Source organism: Antrostomus carolinensis, unplaced genomic scaffold (assembly GCF_000700745.2).
Source record: "Antrostomus carolinensis isolate BGI_N321 unplaced genomic scaffold, ASM70074v2 scaffold41139, whole genome shotgun sequence".
Taxonomy (NCBI): Eukaryota; Metazoa; Chordata; class Aves; order Caprimulgiformes; family Caprimulgidae; genus Antrostomus; species Antrostomus carolinensis.
The window spans coordinates 50,023-71,684 of NW_010338649.1; the positions used below are offsets into that span (position 1 = coordinate 50,023).

The 21,662-nt window shown below is 48.6% G+C and overlaps 1 protein-coding gene across 1 annotated transcript; it reads left to right on the plus strand.

Annotated features, from left to right (window-relative positions):
- Positions 1-690: 690 nt before the first annotated feature.
- LOC104530865 (SLIT-ROBO Rho GTPase-activating protein 3-like) lies at positions 691-19,034 on the plus strand (the record flags this gene model as incomplete). Its single annotated transcript, XM_010175579.1, has 6 exons — positions 691-1,003; positions 1,467-1,659; positions 4,058-4,220; positions 11,661-11,723; positions 17,389-17,574; positions 18,906-19,034. Coding segments are annotated over exons 1-6 (1,047 nt in total), but the record flags the coding sequence as incomplete, so codon positions are not given.
- Positions 19,035-21,662: the final 2,628 nt, after the last annotated feature.

Consider the following 21,662-nt stretch of genomic DNA (forward strand, 5'->3'; position numbering starts at 1 on the left):
CAGGTGTCCTTGTTCCTGCAGCTCTCCGAGTTCACCTGTCAGGCTGCGAGTGTCTCAGTCTCACATGATAGTTGTTCTACAAAGAAATGTTGAAAAGTATCAGATTCTTATAATTGAAATTTTAACCTCCTCCATGCGAGATCCTCACAAATTTAAAGAGCTTGAAATTGTCTGTCAATCTTATTTCAGTCAGTGCTTTGCGTGATCATTACTTCATAATTTATCACTTCAGCATCCAGTAATGATTGGGTTGGACGAGGCTGTAGCTGTGAAGCTGTGGGACAACCTGATGCTGGCAGGGGACCAGTAGGGCTGACCTGCCCTGCATGTGTGTATGTTTTTAATGTATATTTATATATATACGCACACACACATATGTGTGTATCTATGTATGCATACTCAAGATTATTTCAGACATTGGAATGACACCGCTGTATTATCCCGATTCACGTCATTGAGCTTCCCAGTTAAGAAGCAGTGATTTCCAGCACGTGTGCTCAGGCAGGACAGGTATTTTCAGTTTGCGGTGGCTCTTGTGGGTAAGTTACTGTTTGTCATCTTACCGTGCTGAATTTGCAGAAGGAACCAAGGATGAGGTCTAGTTCTCTTGCCAGAGAGCTTTACCAATTTCAGGACTTCCTTCTTAGCGCAGGCTGAGCCCTCCTGTCATGTCGGCAGTGACAGTTCAGCATGCTGCTGCACCAGAAATCTAAGAAACTGCAGCTCCTGCTGTTGCAGAAAATCCAGGCAGAAGGTGACCAGGAGCTGGTGTTTGCAGTCCCCTCCTGGGAGTCCTTGTGTGCGGCCGAGCACTGCGGCAGTGCGGGAGGGCGGGCGAGGGCTCTGCGCCTCTCGCCGGAGGTGCCCGTGGCCCGGCTGGCTGTGCCCGGGGTTCCCGCTGCATCTCCGGCAGCCCGAGGAATCCCCCGGGAGCTGCTTCCTCCTCTGCCCGCCAGGCCGGTGCGGTTGGGTTGGGCAGGAGTGCTCTGGAGCCTGCGGGGAGGTGGGTGAGGAGAGGGCACTGACAGTGCCAGCTTCCTTCAGGTCACTGTCAGCCGTTCAGTCGGTGTCCAGATGATCATTTATCAAGAAATATGATGTTAGTTTATATGCAAAGAATACAGGAGTTCAGGTAGTACTAGATAAACTGAAGTATCGTTTTCTAGTTTCAAAAAGACAATTGAAAAGCTCCAAGGGTTGGTCTCTGTGTCCTTACACAGCTGTTTATTTTGACAAAGAACAGGGTTTTAATATGAGACCAGTGAATTAAATTTTTCAGTTCTCACTTGGAAAAACAACCAAAAAGAAATCTGTTGGCTTTAGCAAACCTTGAATTAAACCCGAGGCTCAGGAGGGAGCCTGCTCTAGCAGTGCCTGAGCAGTTTGCTCCAAGACAAGGAGAGACAACCCTCCTGGGCAATGTTTGTTGCTGACGTATCTTCTTCTCCTCTCTTGTGTGCATGCAGAAATCCGGACTCAGCTGGTCGAGCAGTTCAAATGCCTGGAGCAGCAGTCGGAGTCCCGCCTGCAGCTGCTGCAGGACCTGCAGGAGTTCTTCCGCAGGAAGGCTGAGATCGAGCTGGAGTACTCCAGGAGCCTGGAGAAACTGGCTGAACGCTTCTCCTCCAAGATACGCAGCTCCAGAGAGCACCAGTTCAAGTAAGCAGGCGTTTCCAGGGGCAAAACGGTGCAGGATGGTGGGCCAGGGACTGGCTCAAACACTAGATGTTTGTAGCTGCGCAGTCTGAAAGTGGAGTGAGCTAAATGCCATCGGTGTGACCTTGTGCAGGCTCACAAAAACAACTAGAAATGTCTTTTCCCAACACTTTCACCACAGCATTACTGACCTGTGCAGCCCAAATTAGACTTACTGTGCAAATAGCAGTAGGCCCATTTTATAAACCCTGGTTTCTGTAAGTAGCCCAATCCTTAGATGCCAGAGTGCTTCACATTGCACACAGACCTGCTTACAGGCTCAGACTTGGAAGCAGTTTCTGGAAGTCTATTTTATTGCAGTTTTCTGAAATGAAGTGTGTATGTTTTCTGTGTACACACTCAGACAGTGTTGAAGCTGAGCAAATCCACAGTGGAAATATTTTGAAACAAAGCTTTGAAACAGGAAGTATGAACTGGATGCTGGAATTGTGTGAAACTCAAACTGATGATGAAAATTGTAAAATCTGTGACTGTGTGAATATGTGCAAGTTTCCAAGAGCAGCCTCTCTCCAGTTTAACTGTACTCTCAAGCTTGGCTGAAACAAAACAGATAAAAATAAACCAACCCACAAACAAACTCGAGGCAGAGCTGGAGTCTGGAGCTGGCTGTGTTTTGTGGTGAGGATACGCAGCTTTTGCCGTTGTGCTGGCTGGTTGGTGGCCGTGGCTTCGAGGCCCCTGTGAGCGGCACCGTCCCATCGCTGTTGGAGCTGGTCCCTGCTCTCCGGGAGGCATCAGGCCGGGCTCTGTGGGACGTGTCCGCACGTTTGTGTTGGTAGCTGGAAGGCTTTCCCTCCGTGCTGCTGCTCGTGTTCCCTTCCACCACTGACTCTCCCTGGCAGTTTCTCAGGGCAGGGGTCTTGCTGGGCAGCACGAGCGGTGCCACCGAGCTGTGGCCAGCAGGGTCTGTGACCCGGGGGCCATGCAGCAGGTCCTGCAGCACGGAGGCAGATGCTCGTCCTGGCTGCTTCCCATCCAGCATGTCAGCTGAAATTCCCCACCTTTGCCTCCCCTGGCCATTGCATTTGTGTCTCTCCCTTCTTCTGACAGCTGTGTCCGTGAAATATTCTCTCAGCTGGGATTATGCCCTTTGCTCAAGTTGAAGTTAATGTCATTCAGTTCAATGACCAAAGACTACAGCCAGTTTAGCTCCTTTCCCAGAAAACGGAGATTGTGTTGTTTTTTTTTTTTTTTTTTTCCCCATTTCAGCTGCAAGAGCAGCAATTTCTGCAGTTACATTAGTAAATCCTATTTATTCCATATTTCTAAATCCCATTTAATCTGTTTACTCAGTCTCTCTAGTGAGCAAGGCTTTACTGCTGTCTTATGCAGAAGTCTGCTGAAAATGAATTGCCATTCAAATGCTCTCTGTTTTTTTGCAGCTGACGGTTGCTTGTCAGTTGTGTGGTGCCGGGCTGGCATTGCTGTGTCGTGCATCAGGGATAGCTGTGCCTGAGAAAGAACTGGCCAGCACGGGCTTGGGAAGGTGCTCTTGTTCCAGGGATGGAGTCCAGGAAGGCTCATTGCATGTGTGTGCTTATCCCGTCACCTGAGAGCCGTGTCATGGCTCTCCATTGCTTGTTGTACTTCCCATGCTGGAAGGAAGCTCTGTGTTGTGCAGCATCGACACGTGACAGTGATTCTCCACCTCTATAAAACGTCCGAGTGTTCCCTGGGCAGCTTGCGCGTGTCTTTGGGTGCTGTGGAGGAGAAGCCTCTGCGGCTTGACCACGGCTGTGGGCACACGGGGAGACCTGCCCAGGCAGGGTGGTGGTGAGAGAGGTCTCTGCCAAAAAGGGCCATTTCTCTGGAGCCAGCGTGTCTCGTAGGAAAGTGTTGGTTTGACCAGAGAAAACAGTGTAGGTGAAACATTTGGAACAAATCACTTGGCTGCCTCACTTAGAGGATCTGTCTCAAAGTGTCTCAGTTGGACAATGTGAAGGGTCTTGTTCCAGTTGTATCGCTTCTGGAAATTTTTATTCACTTTTTATTAACTTGCCTTCAGCACTAAAAGCAGCACACGGAGAGCAGTGCAGGTTTCTCTCAGTGTTGAGGTGGAACATGACAAAATTAGTTAAGCTCTAATCAAGCATCTTCCCGCCGTCCCACTGGCTATAGACAGCCGGCACCGCTGGGTGCTTGTCTGGGTGCTGCAGCATTTTCTGGGGCAGGGAGGCAGCCGAGAGGAGCTCACACGCATTTCTCTGGGGACACAGCAGGTTCTAGGGGATGTATGTGGTGGAGGAAGGCAAGGCTAATATGCTGACAGCATTCATTTGAAAATGACGTCCCTTTTTGACTTGTTCATTTGTCCTTTTTGATTTTTTTTCTAATTACCTAGGAAAGATCAGCACCTACTTTCCCCGGTGAACTGCTGGTACCTGGTTCTGACGCAGACCCGGCGAGAGAGCAGAGATCACGCCACCCTGAATGACATCTTCATGAACAATGTCATCGTCCGGCTGTCACAAATCAGTGAGGATGTCATCAGGCTCTTTAAAAAGGTAACCAAAGCAGCCATTAGAGTTCTGATCAGTTAGGATCCATCCTGGCATTTTAGTCTAAAATAGAAGCTTATTGTGGACTTCTGTGCAAATTGGAGACTTTCTCATTATCTCATTATGATTTTCTCATTATCTTTGTACTCATTATGGAAAAGCTTAGACTAGAGATTTTCTTGGGGGGGTGGTGGTGTTACCAACCTGAGGCACCCCAACTGAATTGTCATTAGATGTTGCAGATGTTGTATAAGGGACTGTCGCTTAGAAGCTTCCAGATAATATTTATCCAAGAATTTTAAAGAAACTGAGATCTAAAACTGTCAAGTGACTTGCAGTGAGGTGTGACCTGAGGCTTCAACTGGCGTCAGTGCCAGAGAAATGAAAGGTGGAAAACGTGGTGACTTTTTTTAAAGACTCCTGGAGGGCTTCAGAGAACAGAGCAGTGATCTGACTTTGAAAACAGACTTGCTGGGTGAAACTTCAGAAGAACAGAATGACAGGCACGTAGGCAGATACAAGAGAGGAGTCAGCGTGGCTTTCTTAGAGGAGTCGTACGTCATCAGTCTAGTGGAGGTATTTCCGGGAGCCAGTGATCATGTGAAGAAGTTGACACGGTACCTTCAGTGTTTTACAGGCTTTGGAAAAGGTCCCTTGCTGAAGTTCTTAAATAAAAGAAGCTGTTGAAGAATAAGGAGTGGTTGTTTTCAGTGGAGTTCCGAATAAATTATTTGGAGAAAAGGGTGAATAGTTAGGTGACAAAGTCTGCTGATGACACAGAATTATTAGTGATAACCACATTAAAAATGAGCACCAAAGACTTGCAGGAATCTCATAGTCAGGTGGACCAGGACTCTTCTGTTGAAAATGAGGGAGGAGTGCTTGATGTGGTAAGAACACGAAAGGTCCCAGGCAGTTTGTAGGAAGTGAGTGGGAAGGAGGACCTGGTTGTGCCTGCTAACGTAAGCGATGGGTGGTCAGCAGAAAGAGAAGGTGACATCGGAAAGGACTTTTATCATCATTAATACTGTATATATTACATTACACTTGCAATATTATGGGTAATCCTACGTTTGTTGCCTCATACCATGTTTTTGAAAGCCAAACATGTAACCTGAGTCCCCAGGCAGTGGGGTGGACATGGAGTGTTCCCTGTCAGCAGCTGCCCAGCTCCACTGCTGGTGCCGCTTTGGGCTCGGGAATCACAGCCCTGGAGCTGGTCACGTCCTGACCCTGCTCAGTAGTGGCACTAGCCCTCTTCTTCCACTTCTCTTCTGCTAATGGCTGCCCTCAGGGGTACTGTGCCAGGCTCAGTGAATCTTTCTCCTGCTTTTATGGCTCTTAGGTTTTTCTTAATTTTTATCGCTTGTTCTTGTCGGGTGTGCCTGGAGAACCGCAGTTAGCGAGCAGCGCGAGCCCGTTGGGGTGCTCGCCTCTCCACACAGGAGAAGGGCTCTGGAGTCAGTGGTTATCTTAGCCCAGCTGGAAAGTAAATTTAGTGTGATATTTTTATGACCCGTTTCCTCTAGTTTATAGATCTGACCTAGAAATTAAATTGCAAGGTCAGGCTTGGATTTGCTGATATGATACTGGATATCATCCATTTTCCTGTCCTTCTGGCCTCCAGAAATTAGGCAGATTTGGGATATTTTGGTTAGTTCAGTTCAAAGTGGATCTCAAAATCTCCCTCCCATTTGCATTTTACTCTGAACCTGGTTTTGAGATGCATGTTAGGACTATCCTAGGTCTCTGAATGGTATATCTCATTTTGACCCATAGGACAAATCCAGCCAGTATTCAAACAAGGGCATAAACAGAGTGTTTGAAATGTTTATCTTGTAGTAATTCAATCCTCAGCCAGGACAAGATGATAAGGTATTTCATCTGTTCAGCAGAACTATTTCTTTGTGTTTGCTTTTTCCTTTGTCTCTCCCTCCCTCCTCTTTTTTGAATTTAGATTCTAACTTACACAACGCTTGTATTCTATAGCAATTGTTTCCTTGTTTCTCCCTCCCCATCTTCTGCCAAGAGAGGTGAAGCAGCCCTGACTCTAGCTGAGCCTGCCAGAGCCAGCACCTGCTTTTCATCAGAAGGAAGCTTCACAGTGGAGTTGTGGGGATCTGGGATTTCACTCACACTTGTTCCTTGGGGTTTGAATTGTAGCAGGACTCACGTTTCCCTGGAAATAATGCTCAGCCAAATCATGGCAAAGGCTGACTCCGTGTCATCATTTGCCCTTGATATGGACAGGGAGGCTGACACTTTTGGGAATGTTCAGATGACTTGGTTTTTTTAACCTATGGCACACAGTGCCCAAAAGGGGATCTGGGGCTGCGCTTCCCGCTTTGCAGCCGTGTCTGCTGAGAAGCCTCAGGCACGTGTGTGGGAATAAGAGCATCCTGGAAAAAGGCTTTTTAAGACATCCAGTCCAGCCTTGCAGCTGGAACGATATTGCTCAGAGGAGGTATCTTTCACTGGTTTATTTGGTTTGGTTTTGATTATGATGAGTAAAGTGCCTGAAGCACTCCTCCTGGGGAAACTGTACTGTACAGGACCCTTGGGCAAGCAAACCAGCTCCAGAAGGGTTAACGGCATCCGCAGTTGTGGTTCCGCGCTGGGTTTTGTTGTGGATTGCTCTTTGATGGTAAATTAGGGTAACATTTTTTTCTAGAGATGTCACTTTTAATTCCTCCCATCTAGAGTTTATTAATGGCCTGTGGCATGCTGCGGGTACACGGCGGAACTGGAAGGTTTTGTTTTGTGCTTTCATTATGTAAATGTAAACAATCTCTGCAAAGATGCAGGGACCTGCTGTCTGGGGTACGAGGATGCGCCTAATTGCGGAGCAGTTGATCAGTGTGATGGTAATCTGCCAAGAGAGATGGCTTGGGTTCAGTGATGGCTCGGCCTGCAACTCCTCCTCGCAGTGTCCCCTGGTGTCACACATGGCTTGAAGGGCGGGTGGTTTGGGTGGAGATGCAGAGCTGCTGAAATCAAGAGTGGAAATTGGGTTTGACTCTCCAGCTCTTCCTGGTTCTTCAGATGGCTGCCACCAGGATGGGCTCTGGAGCGGGGTTTGAGGGACTTCCCTCGCTCGCTGCCAGCCCTTGGCACTGATGTGGAGGTAGATGTGGTAAGGTGAGCTTGGGTTGCAAATGCATAACACAGGGAGCGTGTGGCCTCTGTGGCAGTGTCTCCTCTTTCCCAGCAGAAGCTTTCCTGTGAAATGTAGGACTTGAAGATGGAATGCTGCTCACTTGGGTGAGGAATGGTGTCCCATCAGTGAGTTCTGCAGAGCTGCACAGGTATTTAAGGGTGTCACGGAGCCCCTGAGAAGGGCTGCTGCCAAGGGACCTGCAGGTAGGTCGGGGAGCTCCTCAGGCAGCGCAGGGGCCCAGCGTCCTCTGCCCGAGCACCCCCAGCCTGCAGCTTAGCCTGCGCAGCTGTGATGAACAGCCAGCCTCTGCCTGCCCGGCGGACAGGCAAGCCCCGCTCGTGGGGAAAGGAGAGGAAGAAAACTCAATTGGGCAAATTCCCCCGGAGCTTCCAGCGTGAGTCACGTTCCTGGCGCGGGAGGAGATGATCAAGGCAAGTGTTAGTGTTGCTAACAGGCAGGCAGTGCCCGGAGACACTGAGGTAGGTCACTGCAGAGATCCGACTTGATCTGTTGCCGGAGTGAGTCTCTGTCACCGTGAAACCTCACAGCGTGTCCTGGCAGAGGCAGACCCTGGGTGAGGGACACACTGCAGCCCCCTCAGCCAACTGGGTGTTGTTTCCCATTTTGCCTCTTGCTATGGCAGAAGGAAAGAAGTTTGCTGCTTCTCCTGAGTGTGGAATACAGGAAATTATACGTTTGAGACGGAGCATTGCTATTTCCGAAATAACTGTGCTGCGTTATTCCCCAGTGTGAGATTTAATTACGTTCCGTGACTGACAGTGAATTTAATTATGCTCCATACTGCAGTGCCCTGGATGGAGGTTTAATGAAGAAGTGGTGTCTGTCTGGAAGGGAGTTCTTTTCTTTGTCTTTAAGCATTCTTCGTTGCCAGTTGGCTGTGGTGCTTCTTCCCCTTACTTTGTCTGCAGCGACGGGAATTTCGATAAACCTGCTAAGCTGAAGCTGTTGCTGTCCCAGCAAGCAGCGGTGGTTTTTAAGAGGAATGGAGGGTGTAAAGCCAGTGGCTAGATTGGAGTTTGGGTTTTGTGGATGGTACCAGGGAACTGGAATGACATTTTGACGTTGTCTCCCATAAACACACAAATGTAACCCCTCTGTTATAAAAAGGGGAGGCAGCAAACTCAGATGAGAGACGAGTCCCTCGGCTTCCTGCCTGCTTGCGTTCAGAAGAGGCTCCAGCATCACGAGGTTGGACGCTGCCCTCTTCACACTGGGAGAATTTCAACTATGCCGGGGACAGCTTTGGTCTCCAACAACAGGACATAGGGCATTTGGTGTGTAGTGTCTATAATGGATCTTTAAATGCAGTACCCACCTGTGGTCCCCCAGGTCACTGTGACTCACGGGAACGACATGCTGCTTTCAGCTGAACCATTTTTCCTTGCTCGATTTAGGAGTATAAAATTAGATTTGAAAATTACGGCTTTGTGGAGTTCCCCTCCGCCGCACAGGAAATCTGGGGCAGCTGACGTTGGGCCATGGCTGCTGCCACCAGCACGTCCTCCCCGTTTGCTCTGGGAAGGTTTGGTTCAGGGCCCGGCTTTGGCTCCAGACACAGGGTCAGCTGGAGGGGGTATGTTATGTGCAGCTCTGAACTCCTGCAGGTTTGGGGCCTCTAGGGTCTGAGACCCCCATTTGTAGACCCTGACTTAACTCAGGTTCTGGATGTATCTGGGAGGGATGCGTGTGTTTATTAGCGAGCCACAGTGAGGTTTTTGGAGACCAGCTAGTGGCTGCTGGTGTTGGCAGGGAGGGGAGAGACCGGGGTTTCCAGCAGACGGGGTTTCCAGATGGCTGGGAATACTTAGCACCTTCTGCTAATTGGCATCTTCTTGGCACCTCGTGCACGTGCATCAGTCGTGCCTGTGAAGATGGGACTCTTCCAAATACCCTGACACTAATTCACACATAAACTGCACTGGGTACTCACTGAATGTGGAGTGATTTTATTCTTTAGATTCCTTGCTTCACTCTTTGCATTCTGTTTTAACTTGTAATAATCTAAAGTTAAACTTTTCAAGTGTGCAGGTTGTCCAGCTTTAATGAGGAGACCTCTCTGTGTTGGGGGCTCCTATAGCCGCCCAGCCAAGAGGCCGGCAGGATGTTGATTTCCCTGACTGTGTGCACAAGAATGCATGGAGTTATTTGAGGAAATCTGAAAGAAGGTTTTTTGATTTGTTTTTTTTTTTTTCCTGGGGGGGGAAGAGAGGGTGTCTATACTTGGTTTAAACACATCTTCAAGCTTTCCTAGCGTGGAAGATTCTACAGAGAGACGCGGGGTGTAATTACAAGGGAGGCAGGAAGGCAGTGCCCGCACATCTGCGGTAGCATCCAACGCTGGGTTTCTGAGTGGGAGTTGACTTGATCTGCAGCCAAACTTAATGTTCTGCAGCTCTCCAAGTTGTGGCCTCTCCTGTGAAATGCCTTGTTCATGCTGTAGGAGGTAGGCGACTGGATCTGATTCATCCTGCCTGGCAAGAGTAGTGAAAATACAAACTGATAATAGGATTTCAGCAGACAGGGGGTGGAGGGAGGAAGATGCCATGAGTTTTTACACTTGCAGTGAGCCTTTTCCTGGCCTTGCTGAACTTTGGCTGTTGTGGTTGAGAAATTGGAAACTTTTATATAACTGTGGTGTAGCTATTTTGTAGTATAATGTCCTTTTTGAGAGATACTGTGGCTCACTGAGGTCAGAAGAGTGAAAATGAGCTACTGAAGACAAACTGGGGAGAGTAGGTCAGGGTCAGGGTGAACCTAAAGCGTGAAATGCTTCATGTGAAACAAGTCTCCCAGATGGGAGAGGGCGTTACGTGGTAGATCCATGCAGTGGGTTGGCTGCGGGCTGGAGATAATTACTGCCAGTGGAAGGTCTGTAATTCCAGTGTGATTGCAGGATAAATAAATTAAATTGTGCGGCGCTCCTCATCGTGGTCTCTGAAACCCAGGTTGGGTGATCCACGGACAAACATCGACCTCAAACGAAAATGCAGCGATTCTGAAATAGCTTGAGGATTTGTTGTACTGTACGTGTTCATGTTTAGAATTGCACATATTATTTTGTTAAGGACTTGTAGAAAATCAAAGGAAATTGAAATGTCAGTTTGCTTTTAAACCTCACTGTCGCAGGCAGATTGGAAGAGGACGCCATCTGTATTTTGGTTTTAATGTTTAGAAATGGCAAGAACGGGGCCCAGATGTAGATTGGCAGCCCTGTTGGAGATGTCTTTTCAGCTCCCGGAGCAGGAAGGATATTAGACAGGATTTCTGAAGTGGTGTAAATAAGGCCCCCGAGGCATTTCTCATGCTGCAGGGCTCTTGTGTTTTTTAAAATAATATTAAAAATTAAAATGTGCGTGGTTTTGTTAACTCCACTGCAGAGCAAAGAATGGCAAGCCTCGTGTTTGGCAGGGGAGCCCGGGGAGGGCAGATCTCTGAGGGGCAGAAGGTGTTTAAGGCAGGCATTACCAGAAGCCAGTTGTGCTGCCAGGGTCCACCCACTCCATCCTCAGCTGAAAGGAGGAAAGAAAAACCCTACAGGCAGCAGAGAAGCTGCTGTGGTTTTGTTCTCTATGGGATGGGTGTAAAAGCCTTTGCTGGGGATTAACAGGATCTGCTTGGGCACGGAGTGGAAGGGTTGGGAACAAGTACTCCTGGCTTTGTCAGGATCAGGTTGGTCACTTGGTTTAAGAAAAGAGAAAAACAACTCACTGCTTCCCTGTCCTACCAGGTCACCAGTGTCCCTAGGCTCTTGTTCCTTCTGCTGGTGCCGTGGTGTCCTGGACTGGTACTCTGGCAGCATCGCAGACCCTCAGCGTACCTTTGACCACCTAGCTGAGAAAAAACCCATCACCTCATTTCTTCTTCCCAGCTCTGAATTGGGTGTTTGTAGGGATCTGATTCTGCCTTTCCACGCCTCCTGTCCATCTTCAGAGTCTGATGCCTGTCAAGTGGCAGGAGGTCCTCTGGAGCCGTGGCGTACTGGGAGTGCTCAGAGCGAGGGCTGAGCATCAGCAGAGCCTTGGGGGCAACACATTCTGCTGCTGAGCACAGCTGAGGACGTGCTTCTGGCCGGGTAGCGCTGTCACGGTGCTCTCCACAGCATGTGCAGACAGCTCTTGTGAACGTGCCTTGGGGAAAAGGATTAAGATGCACATGCGTGGATTATTTGGTAGCTAGTTTTACTCTTCCCTCCAAAATGTGTTTTCCTCTCAGAAATGCATGTTATGAGCATAACAGAGTCTCAACTCTTTTTTTTTTTTGTCTTCCAGAGTAAGGAGATTGGCTTGCAGATGCATGAAGAACTCCTGAAAGTCACCAACGAGCTTTACACGGTGAGTAATGAGCTGGTCCTGCCCATGTCTAGCCTGTGCAGCGAGGGGAATGTAGGCAATGTCATTCGTTAGAACAAAATGTCTGAACATTTCAGTGTCTTGAGGAGGCTCCCTCTCCCTCCTGCCATCCAGCCCGTTCCTTCCTCTTGCATTTGTTAGGAACGTTTCACTCTTCACTGGTTTTGACGGCAGCAGAGGAGGATTTCCCAGTGGTCCTGCAGTGAAGGGCTCTGCGGCAGCGGATCATGCCATCTAACTGCTTCACTTAAGCATAAATGGAGATGTTTTGGGCATGATCTGGTGTGATCCCTGGTGTCTGTAATGCTCTCACCTGATGGGCCTTCTACACCGGGTTGCCTTTGGGCCCCTTTCAGTTGTTCACTTGGCCAGTGGTTTCTGCCGGGTGCAGACGTTGTGCTCTGAGTTATCAGTGCTAATTTATGGCTGGAACCTGACCTGCTCGCGTACGGCTGGTGGCCTGTGGGTGGTGGCTGAACGTGGCCTTGTGCTGGGCAATGCATAAAACTTCTGGCTTGTGCGTGCTCAGCTTCATCTCCCTGCTCCAAGGAGCTCTTTGGTTGCAGAGCTGTCTCTGTGCCTCCAGGTGAAATCATACGCTGTTATTCAGGACATTGCTCTTCAAGCAGGTTTTCATAGTAGGGCAGTAAAACTATTTGTGTTGCTCCTATCTCTTGTCCTGTAGCAATTGTTTTTTTTCTTTTTTATTTGTGGTTTAGGATCAGCAGAGCAGTATAAAGTCTGTCTTGTGTTGGAAAATTGTGACGATATATTTGCTGTCTTCGGTTGTATCTGTTACTGGTACATAAATAACAGTGCAGTAGGTTTATTCCTAAACAATCATTTTATTGTGCCTTTTTGAAAAATAGGCCTAAAAACCAGCATGAATGATATTGTTTGAAATTTCTGCCATAAACCTCCTATGAACAGGTTTGTTTCTGCATTGATTGTTGAAGGATGTGATTTTTTGCGAGACCTGCAGTGTGGGTAGACAGCCAGAGTGGATTAAAAAGCCTGTGTGAGATTTGGGAGTGTACTGTGGATGGCTGATGTCACAAACTGTGTTAGTGATGGTGACTAATTAAGATTAATTACAGCAGCAGCATGACAGATGCAAAACAAGGAAAGACTAATGAGGGCTGGGCCAACCTTAATACCTGTGGACCAGTGTGCTCAGAACCCAGACAGGGGACGGGAGCATCACCTGAGGGACGTGGTTAGGTCAGTTTGAGGATCACAAGCGTGCAGAGATCTGAAGCACATGCAGTTGGCCCAGGAAGAGCAGAGAGGAATCTTGTTCCCGTTGAATCTGCGGCAAAACTCATCTTCACTGGAGCTGAGATTTCCCCCTGTTCACTGCTTTGCTCCCACATGCTGAGCAGAATGTGTTTGAATGGTGAAACAGACTGGAAGGGCTGGAAGAGCTTTGTGTTTTCTGTGAACTGACCTTGCTGCTAAGATAACAAACTGACTGTGTCATCTGGCTGGGAGGGAGCAGGGAAGAGACACGCTTATTTCAGAAATGGCGATGAAACATGAAGAAAAAGCAGACCCTGTTGGGCAAACAAGATCATCTTCAGTCTGTTCAGTGCAGACCAGCTCGCCTCCCGTCAGTGCTCCTTGAGACATCAGGTAAAACAGGCTCAGTGGTAGCCTTGGCTTGCAGGTGGATCCCACGTGCTGGTGGTGGTCTGGGACATCTTCAGGGCTCGCCTGATGCCGGCGTGTTCATTGCAACACGTCGGGTACCCGGGAGCAGCACATTGAGTAACCCTGGCTGCTGAGGGAACCAGATACAGAATAGAGACCACTGGCTCAAAGGACACCAAGCTGCTTCTTGGAGAATGTCATTTGGCTGCTGTCAGCGCGAGGAAGTTGTTTATCTTGCCTGTGGCCAGGCCTTGGATCCGCAGCACGTCTGTGCCCTGGCTAGGCTGCTTTCTGCGCCTTCCAGAGGGGAATTCTGTGCACTGTGTGGAAAAGATATAATTTTTTACAGGCTTCTCAGGCATTCACTGTCTCAAACTTAAGCCAAAATAACTAAATTGATTTTAATTCAGCCTTGTTGCTGTTCTGATGCAAGTCACCCTCTGTGTGGAAAGAACTAAATCAAAAAACCACACTAATTTTAATTAAAAAGGAAGTAGATGACTTTCATTCTGAAGCAGGAGTTGCTTATGAACAGTTTTACACAGAAATAATCTAGCTGTGAGTTAAAGCAAGCTTCACTCTTTCTATGCCTGCTTACAGACTGCAGCAGACCGATGTCAAGTTGGAGTCCGTAAAGGTCGGAGGTTCTTTGTTCCTCTGCTCGCAGATCCCTTTCTGTATAGTCTGCATTCCTAGCTGGAGAAATCAGGCCAAGATTAGGGTAAGAAAAGCAGTAACCCCAGAGCAGCACCCTGGTAGTGTTCTCTGTAAGCCCCAGCAGGGAGGTGTGACTTGGTGCGTGGCACTAACGATGTCCTGTTGGATGTGTGGGATGTCCAGTGCAGGGACATGGCTATAGCTGAAGGCAGTGCGTTGAAGACCAGAAAAGCACTGTGATGTGAACCACTGCGATTCTTTGTCACAGGGTGGTGTGGAAGAAGATTAATAAGAATGAAATGAATTGTATTAATTAAAGTAATATCTACAGATACATTACCTAGGTTAAAAATACTACTGGTCTTCGTTCCCGGTGTAGCAGGATGTGAACTGGCTGGAGGAAATGTCCCTTTCCATCAGGAGGGCTGTGATGGGGGAGGCCGTGCCTCTGTGGTTAGCGGGTGTTTTCTGCAAGTGTCACGTTGTAGAGGTTGTTGAGTGCATCACACAGTGGAAATGTGTTGATAGGTTGCTCCACATCACACCATAGAAATCCTCTGAAAATAACATGTTTGCTTTCATGCTTTCTTCAAAGACCAGGGAGATGGAGGTCAGTGTCTGTCAGTCTGATGGATTTGTCCCTTTCTCAGACCTGTCACCGTGGGTGTCCTTGTGCCAGAGGCTCCATCCAAAGAGGAGTGGGCTGGGGTCTCGGCAGCTTTCTCCCGCGGCCATGCTCACCGCTGCCTCTCCTATGCGCTGGGCTTGTGTTATGGTCTCCTCAACTTCAGGGGGGCCTGAGCCTGGGATTAACACAGGTCACTTGGTTTGTGGTCTGGCTCCTCTGCTGGGTCAGAACCTCAGTGATGAGCTGTTTAGAAATATAAAGCACTTCTAGCTGAAGACAGCAAACAGTGCCATTTATGGCCAATATTTTGGTAATGGCCGTTATACAGAACGTGTTATTAATACTGGAAAACACAACTTGTGTTGTTAAATAGCTAATGAACATCGGAGCATATTTTTCTCCCTCCACTGCATCTAATTAACTTATTTGCAGAAAAGATCCCAGGGACACAGCTGTGGCAGTTTTTCTTCATGACACAATAGCATAAGACAGGGACAGCGTGACTTGATTGCAAGCACTGAGCCAGCACGAGGGAATTGCGGATCAAAGGGCTGATTGCTGCAGTGCAGGTAGTCCCCATTCAAAATTAAAGAAGATATTAAAACAAACAGAAGTATTCCCTGAATTTCCAAGCACGAGCTGGGCTGCATGGCAGCTGATGAGGAACGCAGTTGACACAGCGAGCTGCTTAGGGCAACTATTTCAGTAACATGGATGCTGAAGTCGGGGGAAAATATTTTAACGTGATGATGTTAGGTCCTTTGTGCTTTGTTGAAGAGGCTTTTAGAGAAGTTTTAAACCTGCTTCCCAGGTTCAAGCAGGGATAAATTACAGAGGAGGAAAAATATACTTCATTAGGGAAAGTTTCTCTGGTCATTCGCAAATAAGTCAGTAAGAGGCTGTGCAAAGGTGCCGGGCAGCGGTGGGGCTTGGACCCCCGCTGCAGAGCAATGTGCGGTGAGCTGAGCCTTGTGCTCCAGCCGCCAACATTCCCCTCGCAGCCGCAGGAGCCATGGGAGGCAGAAGGGGTCTCAGCAGGGTGGCATAGCCCTGGGTGAACGGGGGCAACTTATGCACTGTGCTGGGGTGGTTTTGTTTGGTAGGTAACCTTCTCACAGGTTACCTTTGTTAGGTAACCTTTAGATTTCACCACAGTCCTGCTGTTTGGAGCACTGTTGAATTGTTGGGCTCTTCTGTTGCATTAGGGCCTCTCTGGGTGCTGGGGAAGCCTCTCTCATTACTGCCTGACTGTGCTGAAGTGCAGGACTTTTCTTTTTCACTTTTGTCTGAGTTTTTCCCAAAAAGATGGAGACAGTGAAGATGAGGAGGGCTCAGTGAAGCCCTCTGGTCTTTCCCCTTAGGAAGAACCCAGGAATTGTCTGGTTTGTGTGTGCCCTGTGACATTCACTGCAGAAACTGCAGTTGGAAATATGTGGCTTGAATCTGTGTTAGAATGTGCAGGATTCTGAAATAAAGCATCTCAGAAACAGGGCACAAGCCTTTGCTTACTATTCCTTGCAGTTGCCTAAGTGTGTAACTCGGGGCAGCGGCACGTTTGAGCAGGCTTCGATGCGGCGTTCGGAGCTCATTGCAGCTGATGTTTGTGCTTGGCAAGAGGAGAGATCATATGTTTCAGCCTAACCTTGTCCCAGTTAAAAAACTGCTGACAGCCGCAGCTGAGGAGAGCTCTGTTTTCTTCATTAAGGCTTGTGCAAAGGTACTTTGCTTTGCTGGGTTCTTGCTCCTTTGTAACTCGTGGGCCTCGGGGCGAGCCCGTCCCAGTGCCGTTGCTGGTGGTGCCCAGGCACTTTGCGTGAGACTGATCTTCAGCGAGAAGTCAGGCATCTCCAGCCTTGTCAGGGCAATGTGAAATAAAACATCCAGGTCCTGAAGGGAGATGATAAAAGGGGACAATGTGACTAAAGGCATAAAGAGAGATGAGCAGATGTGTTCCTCTTGCCAGCTCCATTAAAATGATCACAATGTGCCCTTTGGGCTTTTGAATCTGAAAGGAAAGGCGGTGGTAGGAGTTTTGCCTGCAGGAGTTGTCCTGGCAGTAGATCAGCATCATCTCTGCAGAGTCACCGATGGCAATTTTGAATTTAAAGGACTAGGTGTTGCTGCAGTCTGCCCTGGCGCTGACTGTGCTTACCCATGGCAGCAAGAGGAGAATTAAGTGGTGATAGGAGACAAACTCAATTTCTGCTTGGAAATTGCAGCTCCACCACCTTCAGGGTGGGATCTACTGTTGGGATGGCAGAGCAGGGGTGATGTTGATGGGTTGGCTTAGCAAGTTCAAGTGTAAGAACAGAGGGGTTGGGTCAAAAGTGACTTCATGTCGACTTTGGCCTCCTCACAGTCTCTTGTCATGGAGACCCTTATCCCAGCTGCAAACCTCTGGAAGTTGTTTCTCATTTCCCTGTAGGAGGATGCACAGTGCTCTTTGAATGTGGTTGTGTGCTGAAGGCACGTCTCAGCCTGTCCCTGCAGTGGGGATAACAGTTCTTACACCAGCTCAGTGCCATTTCACAGTAGGACTAGTGATGGGGTTAATTTTGTGGGCTTTTCCTTCCCACCCTGTTGCTCCTTAATGCCATAGTGGCCTCAAAGAGCCCTGGCACAACTCAGGCTGCTTCACGCTGCCCACGCTGTCACCTTCTCATGTGCTGATGCTTCATGGGACAGGCAACTCACAAATCTCTGTTTCCTCAGGTGATGAAGACCTACCACATGTATCATGCAGAAAGCATCAGTGCTGAGAGCAAGCTGAAGGAGGCGGAGAAGCAAGAGGAAAAGCAGTTCAACAAGTCAGGGGACATCAGCGTGAACCTTCTGCGGCACGAGGACCGGCCTCAGCGGCGGAGCTCTGTCAAGAAGATTGAGAAGATGAAGGAGAAGGTGGGTGAGAGGGAAGGATGGGGCAGCCAGGCTGAGGGCAGGAGGGTTTGGCTCCACTAGCGAGGATTTGACCCAAAGACGAGCTGGCACTGCTCAGCAAGAAATGGGGATGGGAGACATGGGGCCATGCAGCCTTGGAGGGGGTGGTGGACCCGCACATGACCACGGTGACACCTTCCAGGCTGGCTCTGGAGTGAGATTGGCTGGAGGGGCCTCAGAGAATGACGGCTCCGAGAGCACATGGCAGAGGTGGGTGGTGGGAGATGCTCAGTCACCAGCTTCCTGGGCTGGGACCCCTGGGTCTCACCAGGGGCTTCACCATTCCCCAGTTGAGCCCCAAGAGGCCACGCTGAACACTGAGGAGGACAGTGACCGGTGTGTCAGGCTTGGCACGGCCATGCTTCCTGACCGAGACACGGGACCCTGCTATGGGGGGCTGTGGCTTGTTCAGGACTTATAAACAAACCAAAAAGAAACAAAGCAAAAAAGCCCGCAAACCACACTTCTAACAATGAGCAAAAGCTGTCCCAGGGTTCCTTCAGTCAGGGACTCGTGGCAAGCAAACAAACTGTTGGATATAGAACAGAACAGTGTTTCTTCCTCTGCAGACTGGGCGTTGAAGTGCAGCATTTAGTGGCTTTGCTAGTCAAAACATTTACCTCCATTCTGGCTTCAGCAAATTCCCCCAAATCTCAGGATCTCCAAAACTGTAATTTTTCTGTTAATTTTGAAGAAAAAGCAATAGCCTTCCTCAGCTGGGACACATTTGCTCGCATGTTGACCCAGCACTGGGACATTGTCTAGCAGTGTTCTTCTTTGAAGGGTTAATCTTTTGTGCTAAAAGACTAGTGATCTGCCCGAGCCAGCGCCCCAGATCCGAGCACATCTGCTTTCCTACAGACCCTGGAATTCCAGGTCCTGTTCTGAATTTTGTAGCTTGGGCCTCTGGGCCAGATTCTGCTTTGATACAGCTGCATAAATCTGGAGCGAGTCCAAATGTATGTCAGCACACACGAGAGGAAGATTTGGCCCTCTAATTGTGACTGATGCCAAAACCCCCACGAATGCTCCGATAAGGGGAGCAGCTGTGCTCGGGATGCGCTGGGTACACGGGAGCAGAACGCGCTCGTTGTGCGCTGGCTGACAGCACCGGGGATGCTCAGGTGTGATCTCCTCCGTCCTGGCAAGGGTGCCTGTTTTCATACCCGATACCAAATTTTATTAATTAACATGTCACACCCAGTTTGCAGGGTGCTGTGGGGCCCTGCAGCAAGAGAAGCTGTGAAAGCAGCATCCTGTTTGTGCTCTGACACCCCGTTCTGCTTTTTCAGAGGCAAGCCAAATATTCTGAAAACAAGCTGAAGTGTACTAAAGCCAGGAACGACTACCTGCTGAACCTGGCAGCCACCAACGCAGCTGTCAGTAAATACTACATCCACGACGTCTCCGACCTCATTGATGTAAGTGCTTCCCCTCCGCACGCATCCTGCCTGTTTTCTGCTGATGAGTGCACAGCTACGTCTTAAGCATGGTTTGGTCCTTAAATGTGCTTCCGTGTAATGAAGGGATATTTGCTGGGGCTTTAAAATACGCTTAACTGGGGCCTGAAAATGTGCTGTAAATTTGGATTATTTTGTTTTTCCCCCTGTGGTGGTTTCTTTCCTCCCAGCTGCACACAGGCATTTGACTTTCCCTCCAGTTGATGTAGGTATAGAGCAGAGCTAGAGCTGCTGTTATGTGGGAGTCATAGAGGCACAGACTGGTTGGGAGGGACCTTTAAAGATCATCTAGTCCAACCCCCCTGCCATGAGCAGGGACATCTTTCACTGGATCAGGTTGCTGAAAGCCCCGTCCAGCCTGGCCTTGGACACCTCCAGTGGTGGGGCATCCACAGCTTCTCTGGGTAACACTGAGTCAGCCTCCTCTCAACTTTGTGGTGGCCACATGATCACATAACAAAGCAATTGATTCATATTTATGCTACATACAAACTTCTTTCATCAGTGTCTGGGAAAAAAGCTGGAGATTTTCATTATAACCGCAGGGTATGAACCAGCCTGAACCAAACACTTTCCTCAGCGCATAAGCAGGGGAGTCTGGGTGGAACTGCGTGGTTCAGGCACGTCTCATATACAGTTACAAACTGGAAATGGCTTGAAAGGTTTCTGCAGCTTTCATGCTGTATCACGAGCACGCTGAGGTCTGGTTGTCAGTGTATGTTGGCTCTGGCTTCAGAACTGTGCAGATGTGGTACTTTCCTCCATGGTAAAGCGACAGCTTCATCTGCTGTGGCTCCCACAAAGCTGGAGCTTCTCAAAGACCAGAGCCTTTGCAGGAGAATTTGCTTTAGGGCAATCCAGGTGAGCCTGCCTCTCCTCCTGGCCCATTGGTTAGTCTGCATGTGAAGATCAGATACATCCTTGGTTTTGTTGTTGGAGCAGAAGATTTTTTTCTTTCCGCTACGTGCATCTGCCATTGCTGTCGGTGTGAGCAGGCGCGTGCCCTCCTCAGCTGTGGTGGCAGTTGGGCACACACAGGTGGTTGAGCCCACGTGGAAGTGCTCTCCTGGCCCGGGACATGCTTGCTGAGTTGGATCTAAAGTGCTCATGGCACGAAATAGCCTCAGGGCAGGAACTGCTGCAGGCAGGTTTCATAGTGATGGTAGGAACTGAACGTGTATCAGTGACTCCTGCAGCTGCTTTTAATGATTCCAGAGAAGGGGTTTCCGTTTCTTCCTTTAGCAGACACCTTCATAGTGGTGCAGATTGCGTGATGCAGAGCTCCTTCCTGCTAGAGTTGCTTCAATGAGCGCATAACTAACTGAGCTCTAAGCACGGTGATAGTCTGCTGGCTTCATCATTGCCTAAATGTATAACTTAAAAATATGCTGGAGTGTTTATCTCCTTTACTAACCCACTAACATATATTTATTCTTCTAAGCATTAATTAAAGTAAGTCTGATGCATAAACCCCTGATGATTTCAAGATTTTGAGCTATGATAAAATATTCTTAGCATGTCCTTTTTGTTCTCTTTATTATTTAAGATATATTTAACCATATTAAAAAAACTAACGACTCGATCATGGAGGCATTTGAATGGCAAGGTATGACAGTGCCTGGATTTATCTGTGGGCATTGTTTATATTTTCTCTCTCATTTATTTTTTAAGTAAGAATGACTTATTTTCATGGAGTTTTCTGGACTTTGATTTCCTGAAGAGTTGCTGAGTTCCATTTTAGTTCTGACTGTTTATATTATTCCTCACAACTTTTTTCCTTGCTGACACTTCCACTGGAGTCAGCAGATGGCTTTTCTTCCACACTTCAGGAATCCCTTCAGGGGACTTTAACTAAAGCATCTTCAACTCTGTGCAGCTGAATTCCCCTAATTGTATATTCTGTTCACCAAAGAAAACAAAATATCGGATGTGTGAGCCGCACACAGGTGTCCTAATTTTAAATCCCCAAAGGAAGAGCATTTTATTTGAACAGTTTTGTACAAATGCGATGTATTTTGCAAGGAGGGTTTCAGCACACTCTAGAAGGGGATCCCATTCACTGTATCCCACCAGTACTGAAAGTGGTTGAAAGAAGAGATGGCCATGGGAGCCAGCAGCGCTGGGCTTCCTGTAGGTGTGTGATCTGTGTAAAGGGAAATGAAGAAAATGGATATTTTTAGATGTAGTTTTAAAGTTAGTGTTTTAATCTCAGTACGTTTAATAAGAAGACAGCGCCTTTCACTCAGGAGTAACAGTGGTGTTTGCAAGGACCAGGTCTGTACCATGGCAGGACGTGGGGCCTCCACCCCTTGGGCAGCCCCGTCATTTCATGGGACACGGCAGAGCGGCTCTGAGCACAGAAGGTGGATTTTATTCTTGGTCAAGAGCCAGCAGAGCCCTTGGCTGAGCAGCCTGGGCGGGGAGCTGTGGCTGACGGGGCAGGGGGTCTGCAGGAGGAGTGAGTGCAGAGGGGTTCGTGGTGGGAACAGAGCTGTGGAGTAGCTCAAAACCTGGCTGGCCATGGTTTGGTAGGATCCTAGCAGTGTCCATGGATTGCAGCTGTGCAAATTCTCCTCCACCCTGCGTCGC